This window comes from Polypterus senegalus, chromosome 4 (assembly GCF_016835505.1).
Source record: "Polypterus senegalus isolate Bchr_013 chromosome 4, ASM1683550v1, whole genome shotgun sequence".
In the NCBI taxonomy this organism is placed as follows: Eukaryota; Metazoa; Chordata; class Cladistia; order Polypteriformes; family Polypteridae; genus Polypterus; species Polypterus senegalus.
Window position 1 is genome coordinate 218,708,277 of NC_053157.1, and position 20,334 is coordinate 218,728,610.

At 40.2% G+C, this 20,334-nt stretch overlaps 1 gene segment (V, D, J or C); it reads right to left on the reverse strand.

Annotated features, from left to right (window-relative positions):
* Nucleotides 1-19,270: 19,270 nt before the first annotated feature.
* Nucleotides 19,271-19,798, reverse strand: LOC120528833. The segment is given in 2 exon segments: nt 19,271-19,584; nt 19,717-19,798. Coding segments are annotated over 2 exon segments (363 nt in total).
* Between the last annotated feature and the right edge of the window lie 536 nt (nt 19,799-20,334).

The following is a 20,334-nucleotide window of genomic DNA, read 5'->3' on the forward strand; positions in this document are numbered from 1 at the left end:
TGGATGTATTAGAACATTAGAACACTCTAGACGAGAACATGCCATTCAGTACAACAAAGCTCGCCAGACCTATCCACTTATTTCATCCAAAAAGCATGAAGTCAAGTTTTGAAAGTCCCCAACGTCTTACTGTCTACCACACTACTTGGTAGCTTATTTCAAGTGTCTATCATTCTTTGTGTAAAGAAAAACTTTCTAATGTTCTTCCATTATCCAACCCACTATATCCTAAGTACAGGATCACGGGGGTCTGCTGGAGTCAATCCCAGCCAACAGAGGGCACAAGGCAGGAAACAAACCCTAGGTAGGGCGCCAGCCCACCGCAGGGCACACACACCAAGCACACACTAGGGACAATTTAGGATCGGCAATGCACCTAACTTGCATGTCTTTGGACTGTGGGAGGAAACCAGAGCAAACTTTTGTGAAATTTATACTTAACAAGTTTCCAACTGTGTCCCTGTGTTCTTGATGAACTCATTTTACAATAACAGTCTCGATCTACTCGACTGATTCCCTTCATAATTTTAAACACTTCAATCACGTCACCTCTTAATCTTCTTTTTCTTAAACTGTATAGGCTTAGCTCTATTAATCTTTCCTCATAATTCATCTCCTGTAGCCCTGGAATCAGCCTAGTCGCTCTTCACTAGACATTTTCTAGCGCTGCTATGTCCTTTTTGTAGCCTCGAGACCAAAACTGCACCCAGTACTCCAGATGAGGCCTCACCAGTGCATTATAAAGATTGAGCAGAACCTCCTTGGACTTGCACTCCACACATCAAGGCGCTATATAACCTGACATTCCGTTAGCCTTCTTAATGGCTTCTGAACACTGTCTGGCAGTTGATAGCTTAGAGTCGACTTTGACTTCTAAATCCTACACATATGGCGTACTCTCAATTTTCCGACCGCCCATTGTGTAATTAAACCTTACATTTTTACTTCATATGTGTAATACTTTACATTTACTGACATTAAATTTCATCTGCCACAAATCTGCCCAAGCCTGTATGCTATCCAAGTCCATCTGTAATGATTTGACCGATTTCAAATTATCTGCATATCCACTTATCTTGGTATCATCTGCAAACCTAACCAGCTTGTTACTTATATTCCTATGTAAATCATTTATATATATTAAAAATAGCAACGGCCCTAACACTGACCCCTTCTGAACACCACTCTTAACATCGGCTAATTCTCATTTGGTTCCTCACACCATCACCCTCTGCTTCCCTTGTCTGAGCCAATTCTGTACCCATCTACAAACATCACCCTGAACTCCCACTTCTTTTAATTTGATGCCCAACCTCTCATGTGACACCTTATCAAATGCTTTCTGAATGTCAAGATAAATAATATCATAAGCTCCACTTTGATCGTATCCTTTTGTCGCCTCCTCATAGAATTCCAGCATGTTAGTAAAACACGACCTCCCTCTTCTGAACCCATGCTGACTGTTCAGAATAACTCCTGTCCTTGCCATGTGTTGCTCAATCTTATCCTTAATAATTCCTTCCATTAATTTTCCTGTGATGCATGTTAAGCTTACTGGCCTGTAGTTGTTTGGATCTGCCCTGTCACTCTTTTTATATAATGGGATGATATTTGTCATTTTCCAGTCCTTCAGAATCTCTCCAGTGTGCAGTGACTTCCTATAAATATGTGTCAGCGTATGTGCCGATACTCTACAAAAGACTCCATTCTGTCACCACTTTCTTACATGTCTGTGATTTTTGCTGATTTAGGCTATCAATAATACTCTAAACAGAGGAGGTTTTTCTAATGACACAGTGACATTAGAAAACGTTATTTTAATTTGCCATAAAAACACAAAGTGATGTAATATAACACAACTCTTTCACTCTGATTACTTTTTAATATACAGAGTACAGCATAACAGGTACTCAGGATGGAACATTTTCACATTGTATATTTTAGTTCAGGCAAAGCAAAACGCCTCGGCAATCAATTGCAACCAGTGACAAATTCAAAAAATATAGGAAAAATTATCTTTGAAATAGATTCTATTACAGCAACGGTTTCATTTTTTTCAAAATTTAAAAAGCTGTACCATTGTGAGATACGTCAGTTCTTTTAAAAACAATGAACTTTTGTTAATTGGAAAAAAAAATCAGCAGAAATAAATAAAAAATAACCTTGCATCTTTTTATTACCTAAAGTTTAAATACAGAAAGCAGAAATTGATCTATTACAGGAATGTTTAATGCATGAATAAATATGTATAGGATGATTAAGAGTACGCTGCTCCAGTGACCTGATAATATTATTATTACTTATTTCTATGGTGTTTTTATTAAAGGTGACTGATAACATTTGAGATACAGTTGGTTTCATTTCTTTTTCCAAATTAGAAGACATAAAGGTGCAGTGACCGGCTCATCGTCACACAGTGTCAGTACCAGGATTTGAACCACAAGGTTAGAAGTCCGAAGCCTTGACCACTATGCCATACTTCCTGCTAGTAATATTAGTTTTTTACAAATACTGTATACAGAAAAGTATTTAATTAGTTACAAAGCACTTGCAATACATTCAGATAACCAATGACAATATAACTAAGGCCCATTGCCTTATGAAATTTTCCAGGCAAAGCCAACTAACACAGCTAGTAATATAGAAATATTTCAGAATATTATTTCTTTACCCTAAAGATTTTCTGGATTGGGTCATTTTCTCACGTGCTGCCTTTTCTGTAATATGTTGTGATCAGAAGTCTCTCTCTCTCTGTTCTCTTTTTCTCTCTTTCTCTCATGTATGCCAACCCCGTGACTTCACTCTTATCACTAGCAAAATTAAGAACAGCAGCTGCACAGACAAATCGAGATCGTTTTTTAGTACGGCTCTGTGTCACTGTGTGAGAGGAATATCATAAAGTTGATGACAGTTGTAATGTCCTGCATCTTCAGGCTGCACGTTACTGATGGTCAGCGTATAATCAAGTCCTGAGCCACTGCCACTGATGCGACTTGAGATCCCAGACTGCAGAGTGCTTGCTAAATAAATCAGGAGTTTTGGAGCTTCTCCTGCTTTCTGCTGATACCAGGCCAGGTAGTTACTACTGCTACTAGTAAGGGAGCTGCTGGCTTTACAGTTTATGCTAACAGTTTCTCCTGGTCGTGCAGACAGACTTGAGGGAGACTGAGTCATGATGATATCTCCACAGGACCCTGGAGAAGAGAGAATAAAGTAGAGTTAATTTATTGTTTAGATAGAAGTACAATTAAAGATTTACTTAGTGGAATTCACAAGGCAGGTGCAGTAGTTGTAAAAGATAGCCCGGACACAGACAGACACAAAACCAGATGTCCAAAAAGCACTTTTATTCTTCACACAGCACAGCACAGCTCAAACACAGTGCCCAAAGACTCACAGTGCTTTTCTTTCCTTATTCTGCCACCTCGGCACTCCGTCCTCTTCCACCCGACTCCGGCTCTCTGAATGGAGTGAGGTGGCCCCTTTTATAATGCACCCGGATGTGCTCCAGGTGCACCCTGATGATCTCCCTGCAGCACTTCCTGGTGTGGCGGAAGTGCAGCATGGGCAACCGGTAGCACTACGGATGTACCTGCTTCCTAGTTCAGCAGCACTTCCTGGTGTGGCAGAAGTGCTGCGACCCAAGGCTCCTAAGTCCTTCGGGCACACCCTGGCGGTGGCCGCGGATCCCCACAGGGTTGAGCCTTCAATTTCCATGGCTCCCACACAATCCAGGATGGCTTGCCCTCTTGCGTCCTGGGGAAGGAATTGTCCATCTCCTGGTCCCCTGCTTCTCCAGGCCTCCCGGTGGGGCCAGGTCCTTGGCCGTCTATCACATAGTTTGTTTTTTATAGACCTCACCTTCAGTCAACACATACAGAGGGTCACCAAAAACAGAAGTGAAAACTGTTTTTCCATCTCCACTAAATCTTAGGGAAAGACTTAGCTGACCCCGTTTTCTGGATTTTCTGGATTGGGTCACTTTCTCACGTGTTGCCCTTTCTATAATATGTTGTGATCAGAAGACTCTCTTTGTGTTTTCTTATTCTCTTTCTCTCTCTGTCTCTCATGTATGCCAATTCTGTCACTTCTCTCTTAACACCAGCAAAATTAAGAACAGCAGCTGCACAGACAAGTCAAGTGAGTTTTTGTACGGCTCTGTGTCACTGTGTGAAAGGCCAGCTGTGGCCCTGCTGACAGTAGTTATGTCCCGCATCTTCGGCCTGCACGTTATTGATGGTCAGCATATAATCAAGTCCAGAACTACTGCCACTGAAGCGACTTGAGATCCCAGACTGCAGAGTGCTTGCATAATAAATCAGGTGTTTTGGAGCTTCTCCTGCTTTCTGTTGATACCATGCAAGACGTTTAGTGCTGCCACTGGTAATGGAGCTGCTGGCTTTACAGTTTATGCTGACAGTTTCTCCTGGCCATGCAGACAGACTTGAGGGAGACTGAGTCATGATGATATCTCCACAGGACTCTGGATAGAAGAGATTACAAGAGATTAAATGAAGTGCAATTAGTTTTTTTTTAAGATATAAATACAATTACAGTACTACTTAGTAGAATTCACATAAAAGGTGTGATCATTTATTTATTTCTAGACCTCACCTTCAAACAACACAAAGAAGGTCACCAAAAACAGAAGTGAGAAATCCATCTCCACTGTGTCTTAGAGACAGGCTTAACTGACTCGATCTCAGTGACTCCACTCTTTATGTCTCAAGCAAAATTAAGGAGAGATGTCAGTATGCAAATCCTGAATGGGGAAGAAACAAAGGAAATGAAGTGAGGGTTTGCTCAACAATGAACTGAGAGAAGGGAGAATTCATACATCTGCCATTTTGTGGTTTTATCAAAGCCTCACTCATTTTGAACTAAGGAAGGCTGGATATCATTTTTGTCCTGAACACTCAGTGACCTGACTGTCCAATGCATGCATGAGCTGTGTAGCTGTATATGTGATTATGGCTTGACTGTAGCACTAACTGAATCTTTTTGCTTTTGTCAAAAAAATGAAGTTGCTAGGGTCCTTCCTGCGTTAAGTTGCATGTTCTCCACGTGTCTGAATGGGTTTCCTCCGGGTACTCCAGTCTCCTCCCACAGTCCAAAGACATGCAGGTTAGGTGCATTGCTGATCCTAAATTGTCCCTAGTGTGTGCTTGGTGTGTGTGGGTGTGTGTGCGTATCCTGTGGTTGGTTGGCGCCCTGCCTGGGGTTTGTTTCCTGCCTTGCACCCTGTGTTCATTGGGATTGGCTCCAGCAGACCCCCGTGACCCTGTAGTTAGGATATAGCGGGTTGGAAAATGACTAGCTGACTGACTGAAATTGCAATAACAAATGCTAACCTTTTTTTATTTTCAGCAATATAAGTTCAAGTGCTTCCCACATGATATAGTGCATTGCTGTATAAAGTAAAGATTACTGATGTAGATGAACCCAACAACAGGCCTTGGAATATGAATAAAAACACTATATTATTCATTTATCTATTTTCTAACCATCTTATCCACTACAGGATTGCAGTGAAGCTGAAACGTATTCCAGAAAACGTCTGGCTTAAGGCAAGAACAGTCCACCAGCTGATTTCAGGGTGAACACACACACCAGTGGTCAGTTTAGCATCACGGGTTTACATACTCTAACCTGCATATCCTTGGAGGAATCTGGAGAACATGGAGGAAAGCCTCATGGACACAAGAAAGACTTGCAGACTTCACACAGAGGCCACCTCGAATGGGACCCTGTGGTATAGCGGGTCCACAGCTCACTGAGCAAAGGCCATTTTTAAATAATCACCGCACCCGAGGCGGCTTCGTGAGGGGCGATGTTGTAGCGAGCCGCGGGGCAGTCGTCGATGTGGGCGTTTCTCACCGTGTGCACAGGTGAGGAACTGCCCACATTCGTGATTGCTCCCGTGGTTAATGCTACAGCTGTGATGGCCCCTCACGTTATAAAAAAGAAGCGCGAGTCGGTTTTGAGAGGGGGAAAAAAAAATGGAGGAATGAGAAAAAGAAACGATCGGAGAGAAAAAGGAAAGGAAAGAGGACGGAGGTTACCGGGAGCAGATGAGGAGGCAGGTCGGTGAAAGAGAGAGAGAGAGAGCGAGCGAGTGAGCGAACGAACGAGCGCTCACGGGCAGCTGCGAGGGCCTGGGGTGTTGGGCCTACACCCAGGCGTTTGAGTTGGATGTCGCTCCCGCTGAGCGATTATGTAGCGGGAGTGACCAAGGGAAGGCGACTGGCCGCAGAGAGGCAGCGGAAAGGCAGCGGAAGTCGGGAGACTTGGTGGGTGGAATCCCCAACGTGGGCGACCTGGCCGTTGGTGGAAACCAAGTTCTCCGAGGCTGGGATGAGTGCCATACCGGAGCCAGGGATCGGGAGGTCTCCATTCTCGAATGTGTGTTGTAGGAGGGCAGCTGCATAGAGAGTGTGACTCCTCTGTTGCGAAGCCTGGACAGGGAGATGCAGGGGAGTCACATGATAAAAGAAGCACCGAGCTTGTTTGTTGTTTTAAGACTGCTTCCTAAAGAAGATTTTAACCTCTCGTTTTAAAGGATTGTTTTTTCTATTTATTGATTTTAACCTCCACTTTTCATCTTAAAGAATTTATTTATTGAAGAACTGCACTTTATGAACACTTTTTTTTTTTTGTTGACTGTTTTTAATAAAAGCACTGTTTTCACTTTTAACCATCCCCTTGCTCAGATGCTCAATTATTGCCTTCACTGACTAGCTCACTCGGTTTCATTATCGACGGTGTTGGGTTCAAGGGTTCCCAAAATCAGATGGGAGTGTGGAGCCAGAACCCACATCGTCACAGACCCCTGTCCTCATTAATGCAAGGCAGCAGTGCCACCATTGTGCCATCCATAACATAAGAAGAGAATGAGGGCAAAAGTCTCCTGGAGGAATGAAAGAAGAATCGTGTGGTGTTTATGTCATTGTTGAAGCCTTTTGGAAAGGAATTTGTGCAAATAAACCTTTTATATAAACCGGGACTTGTGTCTGTGAGATTGTGTCTGAGGTTTGGGGTGCTGCTCCGCCTCCTACTGGTCACACTCCAATAAGCCTTTTACTTACACTGGATTCAGAAAGTATTCAGATCCCTTCACTTTCTACACACTTTGTTGTGTTATAGTTTTAATTTTACATTAATACATTTTTGCATTTTTTTCACATCAATGTACATTCAACAATCCACAATAAAAATGCAAAAACACGCTTGCAGAAAGGATTGCAAATTCATTAAAAAATCAACAACTGAAATCTCTCCTTCATATACAGTAGGTCTTCATACCATTTGCTCTGGTATTCCAAGTCATGCCCTTTTGCAGCTTGTTTGCTTTTATTTTCTATGAGATGTTTCTATAACTTGATTGAAGTTCACCTTAGGAAAATTAAATTAATTTAACATTGTTTAGAAATGGAAACTTATAATTCACACTGCATGTCAGGATGAAATATTAGCCATGAAGTTCAAGGAGCTCAGTGAAACCCTCTGAGAAAAAAATGTGGTGAGGCGTTGATCAAGGCAAGGGTCCAAAACCCTTTTCATAGGTTTGGGTGTTCCTTGGAAGCACAGTGGCCTCAGATAATTGTGAAATGAAAGAAGTTTGGAACCACCATGATACCTGCTAGACTTGGCCATCTTGCCAAACTGAGTGATAAGGTGAGAAGGGCCATGGACAAGGTGGTGACCAACAACCTAATGGCCACTGTAATAGAGCTTCAGAAGTCCTTGGCTGAGATGGAAGAGTCTGTATGAAGAATAAACATCTCACCAGCACTCCATCAGTCAAACATTTATGGTGGGTAGACAGAAGCCACCCAAGTAAAAAGCTTTTGACAACCCATTTGTACTCTAACAGCATGAGGAAAAATACTTTTCACTCTGAATAGACAGAAAATGAACTCTCTGGGCAGAAATCGAAGCATTATTTCATATACAGACCAGGTTGTGCTCATCACCTGCCTAATACCACCCTTATAGTGAAGCATGGTGTGGGCATCATCATGCTATGGGGGCTTCTCAGCAAAAGGGATAGACTGGAATGAATTGAAGGAAGACACATACAAGGAGGACCTAAAAGTAAATCTACGTCACAGTGCATGTAACCTCAGACTGGGGTGACGATCCAACTTTTAGCTCAACAATGACCTGAAGCTTACAAGCAAAACAACACTGGAGTGGCTTCAGGAGAAGTCACTGACTGTCCTTGAATGGCCGAGTCAAAGCCCAGAATGAAACCCCATAGGACATCATGTGTGTAGAGACCTGAAGATGAAAATTAACAGACACGTCCAACTCAGTCTAATGAAGCTTGAGAGTATCTACCAGAAAGAATGGGATAAACTGCCCAATTCCAGATGCACAATGCTGATAGAGATTTACCCAAGATTGCTTGAAGCTGTAATTGCTGAAAAAGGGACTTCTACAAAGGGTCTAAATATTTACATGCATCAGAGATTTCAGTTTTTGATTTTAAATAAATTTGCAAACCAGTTCACTTTGTCATTATGAGTAATTAATTATGTACTGCTGGGCATAAAGTGAAAATTTGTGCATTTAAAATGAATCTATAACACAATAAATTGTATGGCTGAATCACTACTCGACCTTGTTTGTTGAATTATTTACTGATAATTTGGCCAATTTAGAAGAATCTCTGAGGCACTACCTCCCCTGGGGCGCTAGAGGGCAGCCCTCCAGGGCAGCTGTGGCTCCACGGATTTCCGCAGGCCACGTAGGTACTTGGAGTTTGGCCCTGTTGGGTTCTGTGGGGGGCTATCAGGGGGAGCTGCAGAGCCCTACAATGGACTTCCACTACACCTGGGAGTGATTCAAGGTAATACTGATGAGCCAGTTGAAGCACTTCTAAGAGCAAAATCAAATGAGCCGCCCCACTCCATTCGAGATGGCAAATTCTGGAGGATGTGGATGGAGCTGGCTGGTAGAGGTGTGGCGGGGAAGTTAAAGAGCGAATGATATATATATATATATATATATATATATATATATATATATATATATATATATATATATATATATATATATATATATGAGGCTTAGACCTGGTGCCCTTTTAATATTAAAGATTTCTTTAATTTTCAAAGGATTTATTTGAGAGATTTCAATTGGCAAACCTAAGAGTAAACCAATTCAAAATCAGAAAGCACATATCAATATTTAATGAACAAAGCAGTGTTCAAAACCAGCAAATCTGCACAAGAAACACAAACTGCATATCAAAATCATGGAAGCACAAATGATACAGTCCTGAAGCTGAAATGAGAACGTCAGTTTCTCATTCCCCAGCTGAATAAATAAGTGGCTCTGCCTCCTTCGGCTCCACATGCTGGAGACAGACAGTAAAAAGATCCACACAGTGAAATAGCGGACGCTCTAAATTTGCATTTTTCTGAGGTCTTCAAAAGTGAGCAAGTAGATAACCTCCCAGAGGTAAACATGACTACTAAGGAGGTACTGAGGGATTCAGCAATTGTAGAGTGAGAAGTACTGCTCAGATTAAATAGGCTGAAATCAAACAAATCACCAGGGGCCTCATGTATAACGCCGTGCGTAGAACTCGCACTATAACATGGCGTAAGCACAAAAGCTGAAATGTGTTTACGCACAGAAAAATCCAGATGCAGGAATCTGTGCGTACTCCAACTTCCAAGTTCTTCCGCTACATAAATCCCGATCAGTGTGAAAACTAACGCTCGTGCACGCGCATTATGTAACGCCCCAAATCCTCCCAGAATTATGCCTATTTGAATATGCAAATCAATATAAATCGCCCTTAAGCGCAGCCTTCTGTGAAAAGACAATGGGAAAAGCACGGGGGAAAATATAAGAATTTCAGCGAATACCAAGTGGAGGCAAATGAAAAACATACTATTTGTTCAAATAAACCGTGGTATAATCAACAAAAAGAAGTTGATCGAGTGACATAGCGTGTTGGAGAAACTTGAAAGCTCACATTCACAAAATCGCACAGTGCCGGAAATAAAAAAGAAGTCACATATCAAAGTCGCCGTGGAAAGCCGAGTTGTAAGCCCACTGTCTGAGTGTCATATGAAAGCTTATTAGGGTACAGAGGAAAAAAAGGCACATAGTGGCGAAAAAGCACGAAATGTCAACTTCAATCTCGACATTTCCACTTTAATCACATATTATTTTGTCACTAAAGTAGAACATCATAAACTTCATCTTAAAATCGTTTAATTAACCAGTTTCTCAAATCACATTGTAATGAAAGTAGCACGTTAAATGCTTTGTTTTGTATGTGATCTTCTATGTGCTCTGTGTGTGTGAATCACTACTTGCTTTTTAAACCGGCTCTCTTCCTCCAACTGGACATAGAGTCCATTACATTTGTGATATTACAGCTCTCTGAATAACTAAAATACTGAGATGTATACGTGATATCATTTTCATGATGATAGGAGTTAAAGCACGTTATTAAACATGTGTTTCACTTCGATGAAATAATTTATTGCAGCAGTACAATCAGGGGCGGCTCTAGGCTTGTGGTGGCACTGGGCAGAGGAAGAATCGGTGGCTCCTTCGCCCGCCCGTCAGTAAGGTAGCTTATGCACAGTGGATGGCCATGTCCGTTGCGGACACATTGCCACCTCGTGCTCATGACACAAGCATTTAACTTTTGCCGAAATTTGTCGCTGTGTTTTTAGCTGTGTTGTTATTTTCTCTTTCTGTTTTATATTCAATATATATTGGCGTAGCCGTCACTGCAGTCAGTTCTTTTCTTTCCCCAAGTAACCGATCGCCATACAATCAGCTCTGTAATAGACGTTAAGCCATCTGTAAGCTTAGCCCGATTCTTCAAAACGTTTAAAGAACATTGAAATATCTTCGTAGTACATGTTTAATTATTCTATCCTTAACGACACTCTCAGTGAAGAATATAGATTATTTAAATGAAGTTAAAGTTTTATCTGTATAATTTAATAAACATATTTTGCTGAATTTCACCTTATAAATGATATCGTTTCTGTTTCTGAACCGCGAGGTCTGTACAGGAAAGGCTTTAAAACATTTTGCAGTGGCTGAGACAGCGTGTCCTTAAAGCTGTATACCGATAATTCCCTTTCCGATCAGCTGCTGTGATTCACACTCAGATACAGTGATATAAATACTCCGAGTGGTGCAGTGAGAGAAATATTGAAAAAGATGATCTGCTGTGGCAACTCCTAACAAGAGGAGCTGAAAGAAGAAGAAGAAGTGAGAGTAACAACGCTAAAGCAGTTATGGTATTTGGAATACTATGGCTGTTCACTCTACCATTATATTGTTACAAGTTAATTACAATCAGATGCATTACACAAACAATATGCGGTTAGTTTCGGTGTATTTATAGGGCCGCGTCAGGAAAATAAGGTGTAACCACACAGGAACAGTAGCACTGCTTTTACGCTGGGTGCCGCCAGTCTGCAAAACCGAGCGGAGAACTTGCGTACGACAAGGTATGAGGTACCGTGGAAAAGTGCGTAGATTTACGCCAAGTGTAGGTTTTATACATCGCGATTTGAACGTGGCAAAGTTCTTACGCAACATTTCTGTGCGTACGCACCGTTTATACATGAGGCCCCAGGACAAGATAATATTTACCCTCAACTTTTTTGTGGTGGTGGCCTGCGCCACCTCCACCTACTCAAAGCTTCATGATGCTCCAATAATGATGGATGGATTAAAAGGCAGAAGTCTACGTGACCATCATCATCAAGTCCTTCCGTGAGAACCCTAAATCCAAAGAGGACTGTTTCATTTATGTTAGGTAGAATGCCCAGAGGGGACTGGGCAGTCTAATGGTCTGGAATCCCTATAGATTTTATTTTTTTCTCTGCCGCCTGGAGTTTTTTTTTGTTTTTTCTGTCCCCCCTGGCCATTGGACCTTACTCTTATTCTATGTTAATTAATTTTGACTTATTTTGTTTTCTTATTGTGTCTTTTATTTTTCTATACTCTATTATGTAAAGCACTTTGAGCTACTGTTTGCATGAAAATGTGCTATATAAATAAATGTTGTTGTTGTTGTTAAGGAGGCCAGACAACCTATTTGATCTATAGTAGGAACTATATACTAATTAACAGTAACATCTTCTCCTGCCCTGGTTGATTTAGCTGGTGGTGTCTGGGTCACATATATCTCTCCATTGCCTTCTCTGAAATAAAAGATAATTTAACATTTTCTATATTAATATATGTCTTTAAACAGTATTGCGTATGATTCATATATTAAATTGTAGAAAAGTCTACTACTAATAGTAATAACATGTATTATCTAGATTTTAGGTAGCCCTGCTTTCTAAGTGTAGGCTATAAAATAACCGTCATACCGTGAGTGAAGAAGACAAAGATGCAGAGGAGCGGCACAAGAGACGACATTGTCACTTCAGATCGTTGTCAGTGTGCCTCAGTCAGAGACCATAAACACTGCCAGTGCAGTCAGGTGGGCACTTAGACACAAAGGGGCGTGTCTATGTAAATCACCTGCCTCAGTTCAGTGCCAATCAAGCTCCAATGCTCCACTAACCTGTTGAATGCAGCTTCTCTTTTCTATCTATCAGTTTGTGTTTGTTGTATTTGGTTATAACATTATGTCTTCTCTTCACTGTCCTGATAAGCTTCACAATTTTGTTTGCTGCTGTCTTTCCACATTTGTTTCACTTTAATTTACAGTGCCCTCCATAATGTTTGGGACATAGATACATTTATATATGACATAGTAAATTCGTCATTAGATATGGGGTTTTTCCCAGACTGTCATAAGACTCCTGTTGTTAAACCCTCTGCTTTTGAAAATTTTACACCTATTTGTAACCTGAAATTCTTAAGTCAAATCCTAGAAAAGGCGGTCTTTATGCAGCTAAATGATCACTTGAATAAACATGCTATTCTTTTTTATTGCAATTCTTTTTATCTGTTTTAGAAACAAATCACAGCACAGAAACTGCACTTGTTAACGTAGTAAATAACTTGTGGGTAAATGCAGACAGAGGTCGTGTATCTGTTCTCATTCTGTTAGATATGAGTGCCGCATTTGAAACCATTAACCACAATATTCTTAGAAATCACCTTAGTCAATGGGTAGGCCTCTCTGGCAGTGTCTTAAATTGGTTTGAGTCTTACTTGGCAGGTAGAAAATTCTTTGTTAGTTGTGGTTATTATAACTCGAAGACACATGATATTCTATATGGTGTTCCACAAGGCTCTATCCTGGGTCTGCTACTCTTTTCGATCTCCATGCTTTCGTTAGGTCAGATTATCTCAAAGCATAACGTGAGCTACCACAGCTATGCTGACGACACACAACTGTATTTCAATAGCGCCTGATGATCCTGACTCTCTTGGTTCACTGACCCACTGTCTTGCTTGTGTTTCTAAATGGAAGAGTTGTCATTTTCTCAAACTAAATAAGGAGAAAAGAGAAATTTTAGTGATTGGCTAAAATGGATGTAATGAGGGTATTAATAATATAAATAAAATTTATCTATTAGGCTTAAAAGTCAAAACAGAGGTAAAGAATTTAGGATTGACTCAGACCTAAATTTTTAATCACATATTAATCAGATTACTAGGACAAAGAAAATCCGAGCACATTTCTCCAGTTTTGATATCATTGCATTGGTTACCTGTGTTATTTAAAATTGACTTTAAAATACTGCTTATGGTTTACAAAGCCTTAAATAATCTCACTCCATCTTATATTTCACAATGTCATTCACCTTACACTCAAGTCGTAACCTTAGATCTTCACATGAGTGTCTGCTGATAATTCCAAGAGCTAAACGTAAAAGAAGTGGTGAGGCGAATTTCTGCGGTTATGCACCTAAAATCTGGAATAGCTTACCAATATGAATTCGCCAGGCTAATACAGTGGAGCACTTTAAAAAACTGCTAAAACACATTACTTTAACTTGGCTTTATCATAGCTTCATTTTACTTTAACCCTGATATTCTGTATATACATTTAATTATCATTTTTTATCATATCTCCGCAATCCATACCAACCCCGACTTTCTCTGCTGTTCTTTTGCTGATTTTCTGTGGTGTTGATCTGTGCCACCATCACCTGATCAAAGCACTGTGCTGCCCCTACATTGATGGAGTGAAGGCCAGAGGTCCACATGACCATCATCATCAAGTTCTTCCATGTGGAGCCTGAAAACCACGAGGACTGATTGAGATCAATTATGGTAGGTAGAATTCCCAGTGGCGGCTGGGTGGTCTCTTGGACTGGAACCCCTGCAGATTTAGTTTTTTCTCCGAGTGGAGTTTTTTTTTTCTGTCCTCCCTGGCCATCGGCCCTTACTTTTATTCTATGTTAAGTAGTCTTGTCCAATTTTATTTTTATAGTTTGTCTTTTTTTCACTTTCTTCAACTGTAAAGCACTTTGAGCTACATCATTTGTATGAAAATGTGTTATATAAATAAATATTGTTGTTATTGTTGTTGTATAAATCAAACAATTCAGATGTGATTAAATGCACATGGCGGACTTTAATTTAAAGATATCTGCATACATTTTGGTCACACCATGTAGAAATGACAACACATTTTCTATAGTGGTCCCGTGATTTCAGGGCACCAGAATTATATTAGATTAGATTAGATTAGATAAATTTCATTAAATGTTTTTTGATAGAGTAATTGCAGGTATATTAAGCAGTCATATTTAGTACTTTGTTGCAAAACTCTTGCATGAAATGACTGCTTGAAGTCTGCAATTCATAGACATCACTAAGAGCTGAGGATCTTCTTCATAAAGAAAGTTTCTTAAGCAAATTGTGTTTTGTTTCCAGCAAAATGTGTGCTATTGACACAAGAAGAAAGATATTTTGCCCTTTATGGGAGCAATTTACGTGCATTAATTCATCATGTGTCTGTCTGTCATTTAGTATTTAAATGAAGTGCTGTAGTGAAAAAAGGACTTATTTTATGTCATGTTTGAATATTTTGTTGAGCCACGTGTTATAATTTTTCTACTGGTATGATCTCTATGATCACAGTCATAAAGATGAATCAGAGACAGGTAAGAAACTCGAACCTCCACAGCATATGGAAGGTACATACCAGCAAACATATCTACAGAAATCAAGAAACAGGAACATGCAGGTGCTACGTAATGGCCAGTATGGTGGAGAGCAAGTAGCTTTCTGGGTAGTTGATTTTCCCATAGATAAAACCTGGTAATGTGCACAACTGTGAATTTTATTTTGTGTTCGCATAGAAAATGTGCAGCATGTCATGATTTAAAAAATGCACTGTGCATCCCCCAAGGTAATGGGTGGATGACAGGCATGTGTTGAACTTATTTTAATGGCGTGCAGGAGATTACCAGCATTACACGGCTTTGGAAAAGAATACAGGTAAACACAAAAGTGTGAACGAGGCTTTAGGAATCAATATTCTTTATTTTTCACCTCCCAAAAAAAGTTTAAACTCCAAAGAAACTCTTTAGTGCGTTTTGTATTTCACATTTCCCAATTAAAAAAATTGCCAGAGAAACAAATTTTAGTATCAGTTTCTCAAAACCCTGCACAAACTGAAGCTCGGCTATTTCGCTCATCACTGTTCATCATGTGATTTGTATTACAGCTGTCAGCTTGCTATGGTGCTCTGAGCTCGCACTCTGTGAGGAGTGCTATAGGAAAGTAAACTGACTTGACTCACTCACTTACTCGATGACTTTATCCCCAGTGGCAAGTTTAAATCTTTGGGAGGCAAACAGAGGCCCTAGAAAAATTACCTGCCACTGCTTCCTTTCCAGTTCTGTTAAATAAATAAATTGTAAAACTAGAACAAATATCTGTTTACTAATTTTTCTTATTCCTAATATATACCAGTGTATGGATGAACTCCTCTGTGGCATCAGTCATCAAGACTTCTTCTGCTATCTTCTGGCCAAGTACTCAGAACACAGGTGGACTAGGTCAGGGGTCGCCAAATCTGGGGGGTATTTTTCGTACGTGGATTACTCGTTTAGCCGGATGTAATTGTTGATGATTTGGCCTTTTACTGGACCTGTCGATTTTTCGAAACTCTTGCTGGATGTGTTGTCATAGCAGCAGATCCAAATCCTCAAACCTTCTCTGAGCAGGTTTGTTCAGTGTAAACAATGATTAGCTCACACACTTAATCAGTTTCCGTGCATGGAATTCATTCAGTCATGGCTTTTCCGTTCATGAATGAGTGACCAATTGATATCGGTGCGCAAATTATAAGTTTTGCGTGATCGGCAAGATCCTTTATTGCTCCCGGAAGAAATTCTTTTCGAAAGATACCACTTTAGCTGAGGGGGAATATTGTACCTCAATGATTTATTAGCACTTTATATTCAAAGTCAAACTAGGTGAAGTCGGGCTCTCACAACCACACAGACACTATGCATTGATTTGAGTTTTTTTGCAAGCGCCACTTTTTTTGTATTCTGTAGGCGATGCGGAAAATCTATCTAAAAGTGCAGTTTGCCAGGCAATTCGTAAAGTCTGTTTGGCTCTGAAATATTTCCTTCAGGTTTTCATAGTGTTTCCTAGACACCTGCGTGTGCAGACAATAAAAGAAGTGTTTCAGGCAAAAACACCCACAGTTCCATAATGAATCTCACAATCAGCCTAACATTCTCATTACCCAGGATTTCCAAATGTGATTGGGGCACATGGGACTGATCAGAGTGGAGTTTGATCAAACATTATTTGGAAAATGTACCTCTCCTCCTGATAAATAATCAGACACAGTGTCTTCATCAAATATTTGACCTTCGTCAATATCTCGTTGGTCAGACACAAGTTCTAGGGATATGACATTCCCTGCAACTGACCCAACAAAAAAAAATGCCCTCAGAAACAGGGCGATGGGCATTTTGCTGGAGAGCCAACTCTTCTGCAGGGGTTAGGTCTGGACCGCGTGGACCTCCACCTGTTTTTTGCTTGTCTGCCTCCCTGTTAGCTTTAACATTAATGTTTTTTATATTATATATGATTCTTTATGTCAACAATTCTTTACATAGTTATATAACAATATTTACCAGTTTGAAGTATATTCTTGTACTTCACTTTAACCTGTTCCCATGTTTTCCTTGTGCTCACTTTTGATCTGGAATTATGACATATTAAATAATAATTAATCTGACACATAAGAAATGAAACGCTTTATTCAGTAAGTACAATGCACACTACTTAACATTTAATTTGTCAGACACTTTTTGCCAGCCGTCTTTTCTGGTTATGGCTGCTTTTGCAGTGTTACCCCTTGTGCATATTAAATCTTGAAATTCTTCATAACCTTCGAATAAAAGGTCCTGCTCCGCTTGTGTGAAGAAAAATGCACCCGTTCTTTTGTCATTTTGTTGCAGCCTATCGAAGACTTGCTGATCGTGTTTTCTAGACTCAATATATATGAGCTTTTCAATCAGCGCGGGCGCGCACAGTCATCTCAGATGATTAGATCCAGCTAGACTAATCTACTACATGGCTGTGTTTGAAAAACTGACTTATCCCGGATGAGCTTCACCGGCATTAACTCATCCAAGATGAGGCATCTGATCTCGGATGATTTAAGTGACGTACGGAAATTACCCCCCTGGTCCTGGAGGGTCCCAGTGGCTGCAGGTTTTCATTTGAACCCCTTTCTTAATGAGTGACCTGTTTTTGCTGCTAATTAACTTGTTTTAAATTAATTTTAATAGACTTGCTCTTGAAGACTCAGACCCTTTAATTGTTTCTTTTTCCTTAATTAGCAGCCAAATAATAATGACATACAAAATGAGCCAAAACAACTGTTGTCCATCATACAGTATTTGAAAATAAAGAAAGGTGAAGGTCACAGGAATGCTGATCTGCTCAGGTCCCCAACACATTTTATCAGAGCTCTTAGAAGAGAAAATCAGCATTTCAGAAATGTCTGCTATTACACCACGAGAGCACCAACAAGTCATGGAATTAAAGAACGAGTTTAATTAATGACAAGAATCTGTGCCTCATTAAGCAATTGGTTGGAGTTTGAGGCCCTGACTTAGTTGGTCTTCTGTTGGCTCACTCACTTCACATTTCATTTCTGTTGGGATGCCATTTAAGGGAAGAAATGAAGCAATTCAGGGGAACAAATCTTAAAAAAGCAATTCAACTAAAATGAATTAACAAGTAATTAATTAGCAGCACAAAAAAGGGATTAGAATGAAAACCTGCAGCCATGATGGTCCACCCGAACCGGAATTGGCAACCCCTGGACTAAGTGACATTATCGAACTGAATTCAAGATAGGAAGGTCTTCCTTACAACCTCTGTCGAGAGGGCGCAAAATCACTGAAAGTGTCGTCTCCTTCTCTCTGCACAGTGTTAAGAAAGAATCAGGTGTAGGCAACTGACTCTACCACAAAATGGTATACAGGTTACGTGATGTACCTTGACATAACACAATGCTCTCTAAATATGACAAGAGCAATGAACAGCCCAATTGATGACATGACTAACATTTCTTTCATAGACCAAAATCACAGAAGTAGTGCTGCAGTGGGCTTTACCAGGTCCTGTTTTTTTTGACAGCCCCACAGCCTTGACTTCCTAAGATGACAAGAAAAAACTCCCAAGAAACCCTTATAGGAAAAAAATGGAAGAAATCTTGGGAACGGCAGTTTAAGGAGAGACCCCTTTCCAGATACTACTGGCCACGAAGTACTTTTGAAAGTCCTGGTCTGATTTGTTCACTGCTTGCATACATGGAACATTGGAAAACATAATGACCCTGAATACAATTAAATAAAATTGAGTTTGAGTCATAATTTTTGATTTTCACTAGACTAGAAAAGACTATGGAAAGATGTTTTTCAAAACAGTATAAGGAAAATAGAAATAACATTTTTGTATTTCATGCCAGTGACATGGATATACATGATTATGGTAGTTAAGTATTGTCTGCCCTGCAAAGCCCTGGGTGAGACTGAGATTGGTGATTTCTCACCTGTTTGATCGAGTAAGATAGATAGATAGATAGATAGATAGATAGATAGATATTTTTAAAATGTATTTAGTTCTTCCTTACTCAAATGGTTTTCTGGATTGTGTCACTTTCTCACGTGTTACCCTTTCTGTAATATGTTGTGATCAGAAGACTCTTTTTCTATTCTCTTTTTCTCTTTCTTTCTCCTTTGTGTGCCAACCCCGTGACTTCACTCTTACAGCCAGCAAAATTAAGAACAGCAGCTGCACAGACAAGTCAAGGAAGTTTTTGTACGGCTCTGTGTCACTGTGTGAGAGGAGTGGTGTAATGCTGCTGACAGTAGTAATGTCCTGCATCTTCAGGCTGCACGTTACTGATAGTCAGCGTGTAATCAAGTCCAGAGCCACCGCCACTAAACCAACTTGAGATCCCAGACTGCAGAGTGCTTGCATAATAAATCAGGAGTTTTGGAGCTTCTCCTGTTCTGTGCTGATACCAGGAAAGATATTTAGTGCTGCCACTGGTAATGGAGCTGCTGGCTTTACAGTTCATGCTGACAGTTTCTCCTGGCCACGCAGACAGGCTTGAGGGAGTCATGATGATATCTCCGCAGGACCCTGGATAGAAGAGAATACAAGAGATTAAATAAAATGCAATTAATTTATTTTTTAGATATAAATACAATTACAGTTTTACTCTTTATGTAGAATTCGCATAAAAGGTGTGATAATTTTATTTCTAGATCTCACCTTCAATCAACATAAAGAAGGTCACCAAAAACAGAAGTGAGAAATCCATCTCCACTGTGTCTTAGAGACAGGCTTAACTGACTTGATCTCAGTGACTTCACTCTTTATGTCTCATGCAGTTTTAAGGAGAGACGTCAGTTAGCAAATCCTGAATGGGGAAGAAACAAAGGAAATAAAGTGAGGGTGTGCTTAAAAATGAACTGAGACCAAACTGCGTACCCAAGAAGGGAAGAGCCTTGGTTATGGAGGTGACTAAGAGACCAATGATGACTCTAACGGTGCTTCAGAAGTCCTCTGCTGAGATGGGAGAAGGTGTCGGAATGATGATTTCTCAGCAGCACTCCATCAATCAAGCATTTATAGCAGAGAGGCTGGACAGAAAGACACTCTTGAGTAAAACACATCTGACAGCACCTTTGTATTCTAAGAGCAAAAGAAAAAAAAATTTTCTGGTCTGATGAGATAAAAAATAAACTGTTTGTGCAGAACTCCAAGCACTATGTCTGGCAAAGACCTGGCAATGCTCATCAGTTGTCTAATAACATCTCTGCTGTGAATGATGGTGGCGACAGCAACATGCTGTGTGGGTGCTTTTCATCAGCAAGCACAGGGAGACTG